Source organism: Alosa alosa, chromosome 23 (assembly GCF_017589495.1).
Source record: "Alosa alosa isolate M-15738 ecotype Scorff River chromosome 23, AALO_Geno_1.1, whole genome shotgun sequence".
Classification (NCBI taxonomy): domain Eukaryota; kingdom Metazoa; phylum Chordata; class Actinopteri; order Clupeiformes; family Clupeidae; genus Alosa; species Alosa alosa.
Window position 1 is genome coordinate 20,365,384 of NC_063211.1, and position 10,000 is coordinate 20,375,383.

The window sequence follows — 10,000 nt, forward strand, 5'->3', positions numbered from 1 at the left end:
GGAAAATTTTTAAGACCTGCAAGGTCCAAGGAACCTTTCATAAGAACATAAATACTTAAATAATACAACAGCAGGAAGACGACTGAAACCAATTTTATTTCAGGACCAATGAAATTCCTGTAAATGCTGTGGCATATTATATTGATGGGCCTTTAAAACGCGCACACAGACACACACATACACACAGACACACACATACCAACACACAAACACACACACGGGATGAAATGGTCAGTGTCCCCAAATACAGTATACCCCTTTACACACACACATACACACACACACACACACACACACTGAGTAGCACTTTTCTTCTCATGGTCTCTGGAAATTCTCTGATTCAGTAAAAGAAAGTCCATTTGGCGTCCCACTGTGTGATTTCACTCTTGACTGTCCGCATATGAAACAAAAACAGCGTGGAAGCAACTTCAAAATACCCAGTCAAGACTCCAAACAGCTGCCTTGAGGACTGACTTTATAAAAAGTATATATTATGAAATTAAAGGCACACTATGCAAAATTTTCCCCTTAATCTAACCTTTACGAAGCCAGTTTGATGGTAAACAAATAGGGGAATCGTTCACCTAGCATAGCCATACAGCATAGGCATAGGGAGTCATTAATGAGAGAACTAGCCATGCAACTTCAAGAACAGCGCCCCAAAGACATCTCGCGGGAATTGTGAAACATTACTTTGTCAATATAGCTCTTTGGAGATTTTGCCGGCACTGTAAAAATGACAACTCAAAATTGTTCACATTACTAAGATTTTTGCATTCACTGACAAAAAAATTGCTAGTTGGTACTTGAACTGTCTGTTGTGAGCCACTTGAACTCACTTTCAGAAGTTTCTGATGAAAAGTTAATCTTTTTTTATAAATTGAGTTGATTTTATTTTGAATTTGTAGTTGACATCCAGTTAGAGCGAGGTCAACCTATCTGCGCATGCTGTTAATTCTTCACCTCCACAACAAAAGCATTTTCATTGTGTACAGGGGGAATAAGCCACGAGAAGTAGGCTTTTTACAATCGCAGAGTAAAATATAAATATATCGCTACTCTAGGGGGAGCTCTACAGTCACCAAAAATACCTGAACCTAGTATACCTTTACACAGACAACACCACTTATTTACATTTACTCTTGCTGTCATTTCACATGGTTATTTCATGTTTGTTTTACAATTTTCTTTTCTGAAATTGAGAATCTTTCTCGTTAAAGGAAGGAGAAATTGAGGAATAGGACAAAGAGGAAGAGTATGAGCAGACATCAAGTTTGCCCTCACACTCAAAACCTTTAATATTACGTAAATGAGGTCAGTGATCCATCAGCAGACATGAAAGATGGAGAGAGAGAGAGAGAGAGAGAGATTCATTTATTTCAGTATTGTTTTTATCTGTTTTATTATACCAAATATGTAAGCTTTGGCAACACAATATTATTGTCATGCCAATAAAGCTCATTTGATTTGAATTGACAGAGAGAGAGAAAGAGAGAGAGAGTGAGTAAGAGATAGAGGTGTGGTGTGGTGGTGGAGGAACAGACAGAGAGATATGGAGAGAGAAAGACAGAAGAGAGTTGTGGAATGAAGGGAGAGAAAGAGATGGAATGAGGGAGTGAGAGGTGGAGAGATGAAGTAATGGAGCTGAAGATGCAGAGAAATGAAAGGAGTGAGAGAGATAGAGAGAAAAAAGTAGAGAGATGGCAAGAATCAGAGAGAGATGGAGGGAGAAAGGAATATGGGTAGAGATAGAGAAGAAGTGATGAAAAAAGGAGATGATGTGTGTGTGTGTGTGTGTGTGTGTGTGTGTGTGTGTGTGTGTGTGTGTGTTTGTGTGCATGCTATTTTATCCTCCGTTCAGTTTCTGCGTTATCACTATCTCCACGGCTACACCCCTGTCTCCTCCTCATTACACATACTTACATACTTGCACACACACACACACACACACACACACACACACACACACACACACACACACTCGATGTGCTCTCTCTGTAATTAATCTCTGTCTGCGGCACACTCTGGGAGGTGTTCATCGGGGTCGCGGCGGACTGTGTGTGTCTGAGAGGGGCAACAGAGGTAGTTTGCCCTCAGCACCCAACAACAAAGCCGGCCTGCCCATCTGTGTGTCTCAACTATTTATTCTCTGCCAGTGTTTTGCAAAGCAAATGTATTATTTTGACAAATCACCCACATCAGTTTGATTACTTTGAAGGCTGGGCCCAGGAGTTGTGTGTGTGTGTGTGTGTGTGTGAGTGTGGTGTGCAGGCACCAGGTATTCATTTGTTTACCAGAGTCGAATCTGGGGCAGTCTCCTTTTTAAATGACAGAGCACCTGACAAACTCGTTCAAAAAGGCTTCAATCTGTAGGGGACATGTTTAGAGCAACAGCGGGCATGTCTTGCCATTCTACATCAAAACAACAGCAAAAACAAAGCGCTTCTCCAGGAGGATTAAAATTCTCACAACGCACACACACACACACACACACACACTCACACATACACACACAACGCTGCATCCACCTCTTTCTGCAGGCGTACTCTGCTACTCTGCAGTGGTAGGCTGTCCTCCCTGGGCTGCTATGAGAAGTGATTCATGGGAATGTTTATTCTCAAAATGGCCTCCCTGCCGTGGCTCCCCAGGCAGGGGTGGGAGGGTGGAAGGGTGCTTCAGACGGATTGCCACGGGTGACGGATTGATCCATGGCACTGATCCTAATAATAGATCTGCCAGCGGCGCTGATCACTGCACGAGAGAGAGAAAAAAAAAAACGGGCAGCACATGACCGGGTCGACACTCTGCCCATCAATCAGAACATGGAACACTCAGATGTGGCACCATGGAAATGGGTTAATACCATCAGAGTTGAACGCATCTGAACAGTGAGAAAAACAAAGTAGCCTAACACTTTGTTTTATAAAACCGACTTGTAATATACATTGTGACAGCTGGTGTGCAGGTATATGACAAGTTTGATGTTGTCATTTTCAGTCATTTACTGTCATGGCACCACATTTTATATGCCACATGTCACTCTTCATTAAGCTTTCATAGCTCATACCACCATGACAATCACTTTATTATTATGTTGGCATGTTACATCACATGTTTCACTGAAGCAAGTGGCAAAGAGTCACAATGTTATGACATTGTTAAGTCAAGTCAAGTTAAGTCACTTTTATATGTAGCGCATTTTTGTATGCACAACATTTTTTCTGCAACCCAAAGTGCCCAAAGACATTGACACACAGGACAAAAGATGCCGGACGGAGCGGCGTAGTTGCCAGCGTGCCTGTGACACCAGCTGTTGGGTCTTGGGGTCTTGTTAACGACATGTCAAGTAAATTGCTGTCAATTCCTGCACATGTGCACTTAGCAGGACTAAGGAAGTAGCTACAATAGATGTGATAGCGTACGTTCTAAAAAAATAGACCAGTCTTCTAAAATGTTTTTTACGCGTCGCAAACGGAACGCTTCAGTTATGTGCCCGTTGTAGCTTCCCTGTTAGGCTGTGTGGTTTTATAAATAGGGGAAGTGAGCAAGAATGTGTGTGCCTGAGCTCACCTTGAAAATATTGTCTGAGAGAAAGGGAACAGCCATTTTTACATTCAATAATATCAGGAGTGTAAATATTGATTTGGGCACAGTCAGGGAAGAAACGGGACACATCAAATAATAATGACCAAGAAGTCAAGCTGGTCATGGCTAATACATCAATTAGCATTTCTGAAGAATATTGGTAAAAATGCCAGAAATTGATCTGGTGAGGCAGGCTATAAATTTATTTTCCTTTTAGCACATTTTGCAAGTTATTGTCCATTTGCAAGAACCTGTTAACGTCCAACAGTCTGCTGACTAGTGAACTATTGAAAGCAGGAAAACAGCTTCTCCTTTTCTTTCTCCTTTGCTTCCGGCCCTTTTTACGACCCCCAGTGCCCTCTTCAGGTCTGGCATAGCCAGTACACTGACAGTTCCGGCCTGGCTCAACTAATTGGTTAATGGCATACACCTGGGCTAATGGGTTGGGCTATATACAGGGTTGTTTCCCTCCCTCTCTCTTGCTGTTTTTTTGAAGGCACCTTGATGATTGATTGCCCACACACCTTATCTCTGTCTTTACCTTTATCTTACTCAACATCTTACTGACGCTTGCATTGCATCCACGCACTTACAGTACGTACAAACCACCGTTGTCTCTCTTTTATCTACCCGAGCCGGCCCTAACAGCCTCATGCCTGCGGCCGAATCACGACCATGGGGATCCTTCACAAGCCCCTCTCACTCTTGTAATACGGCTTTATCATAGTGAGCAGCAGGGCTCCAAACCGGTTCAAGGAATGAAAACGAAAACCGAAAACGAACGGAATTTTACGAGGAGCGGAAACGGAAACGAAAAACAAAATGGTCTTCAACTGTTCCGGAACAGAAACGTTATTCTGAAATCCACAAAACCGGTTAATAACATTTTTTTTTCGTTCTCTATATATTTTATAAAATTTCACAAAAGCATATCCTAAGTGTTCTACTCGTTTGATTGTAGGCGAACAGCCTAATAATTTGATTTCTGCAAAAAACGAATAAATGGACCTTTGGTCCAAATGTGTATATTTTGTCTTGCTGTTACTACATTATTGTAATGTAACCTATCCGTCTGCCACTTCTGATCTTAGGCCAGCTCGTAGCGTAGGCTACTGAAACTGATTTGGAAATTGTTTGTAGCCTATGCGTAATAGCCTATTTTGCCTGTCCACGCCTTGTCGTTTTAAAGTCGGGATTTGAAATGTTTGCGCAATTATAACCTATTCTATGTAGAAGAGTTAAACGGGAAATTTAAGATAGGCCTTGTCAGCAACAGACAGGTTCGTTTATAAACAGGGTTGGAATTATAGCACAAGCCTTTGAAGATCTCCATATGGATAAAACTTAGGCTACAACCAGGTAAGGAGTGTAGGCTATGGGATGGATAGCCCATCTGAATGTTTTTGGATGCCGCCTGTGATTTATTATTTTTGGGCATAGCTACGGTATAGGCTAAATCAAGGGGAAATAATGAGTACGTCTATTCTAAGGTAAAGTCCACAAAAATAGACTTGATAGGCCCGCCAAACACTGCCGGAACTTTAAGAACGAACGATATTTTGCCTTCCGAACCGGTTCAGGACCGATATGTTGGTGGCGGAACGCATGCAAGAACGAAAACATTAAACATAGGCCTACCTAAACCGTTCGGAACGGAAAAATAATTTCGTTTTCAAGCCCTGGTGAGCAGGGCCATGGTTGAACATGTGCTACACAATTGCTACAAATACACAATTGCTACAAATACACCTGACCATTTGAGCATCACTCAGTATCAGAGGGGACACTGCTTCTGTGGGCATGCACAGTAAATTTGGTTGTGACATTTTTTAAAAGATCTTTTTTTTTTTTTGGTTAATGTTTTCCTACTTCTCAAATGAATAGACAAAAGTGGGTCTTCTGCTTAGATTGGGGCTGAACGCTTCACGCTAACTTACATCTCCTCTCCAGTGGGCAGTAAATGACTCCGTTGTGTGTTCATTGACAAAAATAATCTCTTGAATAGTCCTTGGTTGGTTCTCTGGCAATCGTATCTCGCCACCACAGCAGCATGTGAGCTGAGAGCTGGTCTGGGCTGAGCTGGGCTGGGCTGGTCTGAGCTGGGCCCTGTCCTTTGAACGAACGATTCATAGCCTAGTAATGTCATGGCTAATAATACCCTATATTATTTTTGCCACCTTTGTAAAATTTTAGTTTTATGACTTTAAACAGCGAGTGTGCTTGGTATGACGATCAGCTACTCTAATGCAGGGTAGGACTACGTTTTGACAAGCATACAAATTCACCTTGTTCTTGCCCCATCTGAAATGAGTCCTCTACTTTCGCTGCCTCCATCCTTTCTGTATTTGTTGTGTAAAAAAACGTTGTATATGATGGCACTGAAGTCTTAAGTTAGTGAATTGGCTAACAGTGTTAGTTGGTAACCAAATAGCCTACACATTGCGCTACACGCTGCGTAGGCTACGTGCATTCTCTCTCCTGCTGATTTGCGTTCAGTAGCCAAGTGCGTAATATTGCAAAAGTTGAAAAAACTAGATGTACCGCATAGCGGTACAAAATATGACCGCCGCTCAGTCCTGTACATCCGTTCCGCGAAAATAAATCACACTTCAATTTGTCTCCATATTTTACTCCATCCCCCACTCTTGAAACTTTTGTGTAGGCCTATGCTTGTTTAGCATGCCTGAGTGTGTGTATTGATATTGCTGCACAGAAAGTAGCCTACTGGTGCTGAAAAGGTGAATAGATTGTAGAATAGCCAAAGAAGATGTAGCATTGTTATAAAACCTTTAAAATCTCTAAACAATCACAAGTAGGGCAGTTCATCACAGTTCATTCATTGCAACTGGATTGATGAAAGGTCACTTACACCTGTAGGCTACATTGTATTTGGGAAAAGCAAAAGGTATCAGCATAATGTTATTTATTTATTTATTTATTTATTTATAAACAAAAACATCTCTGTCAGTTCCATGCCGTTTTCAACAGCTATCAAAAACAAAGGTCATTTTTGGATGGATGGATTTTTTGTGAATGTTTCTTCTTCTACATCGATTTTAGTCATCTTTAGTTCATGTGATACTTTATTGTCAATGCACAAATTAAGTAACAGTAGTCTGAAACGAAACGCTGTTTTACATCTAACCAGTGGTGCAATGACATGTCCAAATGGGCCTTGATGAAATGCGTCGCTAGACTGTTCATACACATTTTAACGGGCCAAAGTTGAAGAGCTGTTGTCCGTTATTGTTCGTGCAAATATAGGCTGATTCATGTTGCCTTGCATTGTGTAACTGAGGTCCATGGCTAGTCTGGCTTTCACCAGACCAAGCTCAATCTTTTAAGAAATCAAAAAATAAATAGCGGGCAGATCAGGCTGGGTTCACCCAGCCTAGTCCATAGGCACCCGATATTGTTTAATTTTCCGGTTGAGATATCCACGCTCTGGCTATTCTAAATGCAAAAATGCATCAGGGAGTTATGACAAAACTGTAACTAACAAACTAGATCCTAATAGAAAGCTGTTAGCTTCCCTAAGCTACAGGTAGGCTGATAAGGTAGGCCTATTTACAACATAAATTGTCAATAGGCTATGCTGGCGACACAAATAAAATCTCCTTTGGAAACCAATGGCTCACGCCTTACAGTATCAAGCGGACTTAAACTGCCATACCGTAGCGAAAAGTTGTAATAAAATTCACGCAGCTCCATGAGTCAAGGAAAGCGCGAATGAAGTAGCGACTTCTAAATGGGACCCACTACACAGTAGCTTAAGGTGTGTTGCTAAAGCAGCCATAATGAAATGAAGGTGTCAGTGTTTGGATACTTCACACACACATGCTTTTTAATTTCACAGACTACAACTACCAAGCTGGAAGCAAATCGATTCCCCTCTCACACCCTGCACGCACTTAAAACAAAATAAACAGGCGTCTCAGGGCCAGATGTACGTACATTTGCGAATGTAGCGTTATCAGCGTCATAGACAAACCGCACATTGCGAACGCTGTCAGACCCAAGTTTCCGTCGTATTTATCAATCGTTCAATCCTTAGTGTAAACTGCGCTTTTATCTGCCTTTCTCCGCCCATAAACGCAATTTACGAACGTCCACAACTGAATGGCAGCGCCTACAAGCGCAGTTGAATGAAGTTAACTAATGACAACATTAAAAGAATCAAACGTTTAGCGATCATGAAATAATACCATACATGATAAGATGTCAACAAGCAAGGAGATAATGAAGATCAGTAGTTCTACTCAAAATGCTTGTGCACGTAGGCTATGGAAGATTGGTCAAATCTAGCAAGTAGGAAAGTTTAAGTGAATGATGTGAAAGTAAGACATTCGAAAGGCCAACGAAAGTTAATGTTGCTTTTGATAGTATAGACTTACAAAACTGGTGCTCTAAATAGCGATTCTGTTGTCTTTGAAAGGTTCTCTTATTAACGCATTGAACTGCAATTTGGATTAACACCTGCTTTTACAAGGCGGAAGTATTTAGGCGCAGAATAGACGTGCGCTTTCAGGAGCAGTCTTTGTACATACCGCGGAATACATAATTAGGCGCTCTTTACTCTTCCCCTCCCATCTTTTTACGCTAAACTCCCACTTTCCCCTGGATCCTCCCATGAATACATATGCATGACATTAAAAACGCAATCTGCCACTTTCAGCTCCCGCGACAGGCAGTTTGCGCTTTTACATCATTGCGGCCTGTTTGTACATACCTCGCATTGATTTTACACGCACGTTGCGAAACAAATACGCCTGAAGTGGGCGCAAAAGCGTTAGTACATCTGGCCCTCAGTCTCACGCATGTATAGGCAAAACTGTATCAGACCAGTGTAACGTTGGTAAATCTTCCATTGCACAGAATGATTTTTGTAGCACGTGCAACAAATGACAGTCGAAAGATACAATTACAGTGCTGTATCAATTTGCTTGGTATAACCGCATTTATAGTTTTCTACAAATGCAATCAATCAAATTGGCCTCCATCACTCAACCAACGCTAACGGTAACATTACCTAAGTCCTTATTGATATTATAAGATTAACGTACCTGCAGTAAAAACCAAGCATGTCTGATAAACATCCTCAGATTTATTTCGGCTTCAAGAAGAAATGGGAATTACATTTCATGTGAACATCGTCCTATCCTTATTAGACGTTCTCTGCGGTAAACTACAGGTCCTTGTAGGAAGCGTCCATTGTTTTTCCAACCTACTTTTAACTTCCAACAAAATTACGTCTCACTGCAACGATGCGCCATCTAGTGGACAAACGGCTACTTATCGCCAATACTGGAAATGCAGCCATTATGATGATGATGAATATTTATTTTGGCTTTCTTTTAATCCTACTGAATTTGTAATTATGTATCGGCCGTTCTAATACCGTATGTGGGTGCCTGTGTGTGTGTGCATGTGTATATGTGTGCACCGCCATCTACAGGCCAATGAGTGTACAGTCACTAAATGTACACATAACCTTTTAGACCCCCATGGATGAAATTCTACGAAACTTGGCATACCCCAGAGAATGCAAGGTCAATCATACACATAAAATGTGGTGCAGTTCTGAACATCTTAACTGAAGATAGGGGCGATTAAAGCAGAATAATATTGCATTTTCATTTTTTACCGGGGGGGGAGCAAATCACAAATGAGTGATTATGGGGCAGGTTGATGTGAGCCCTTGAGACCAACGTACCATAAAAGATTCTTCATCCTCAGTGCCACGGTTCAGATAGTTATTTAGGAAAAACTGCTTTTTTTGCGGTTCGGGGGGCCCAGCACGGGGAGTGGCCCCGGGGACCAAAACAAAATATTTCCGTAAAAGTCTAGTGGGGCTACATACCCACCAAATTTCATGTGCCCCGGTGGTTCGGTGTCCCGGGTATCGTTGACCAAAAATTCAGGAAGTAGATGACGGGGAAAAAAAAAAAAAACTTTGACAATCCCTCTAATAAATGTGTTTATTGTAGCCTACAGAAAATAAATAGCCTATCATACTGTCAGTTAATTGCCTACAGTGCAGTGAAGAGTTTGGAGAGTAAAGTTATAGGGCAACTTGAAGTTTTATGAAAATAATTCACGAACCAGAACATAAAGACCATGAAGCTTCTATTTCTTGCAGCTGTTAAAACACCCGCTAGATAGTTTAAATACCCACCAACATTCGTTTTTGCAGTACAGATTATTTCTAAAAGTTATTTGTCAGTAATATCATTATCATTTTTTATAACCTATATTTATTCTTTTTTATCTTATTAAATTTAATAATTGAGTGCTATTATTACTACTTTTATATTTTATATATTTTAGTATTATTTATTACTGTATATGTGAGAAATAAATGTCTCTGAATCTAAATCTGAACTTCACAATTCAAATATTTTTGTAGATGAAACCA

At 40.9% G+C, this 10,000-nt stretch overlaps 1 protein-coding gene across 3 annotated transcripts in view; it reads left to right on the plus strand.

The window, feature by feature from the left end:
- Nucleotides 1-10,000, plus strand: part of LOC125288162 (contactin-associated protein-like 2) — a 38,573-nt gene that overhangs the window by 23,681 nt on the left and 4,892 nt on the right. For all 3 annotated transcript variants that reach the window (XM_048234288.1, XM_048234286.1, XM_048234287.1), the window contains exon 3: nucleotides 9,992-10,000. This exon is cut by the window's right edge and continues 117 nt beyond it. In XM_048234288.1, coding sequence (XP_048090245.1) covers nucleotides 9,992-10,000 — 9 coding nt within the window. The remainder of the gene's footprint in view (nucleotides 1-9,991) is intronic.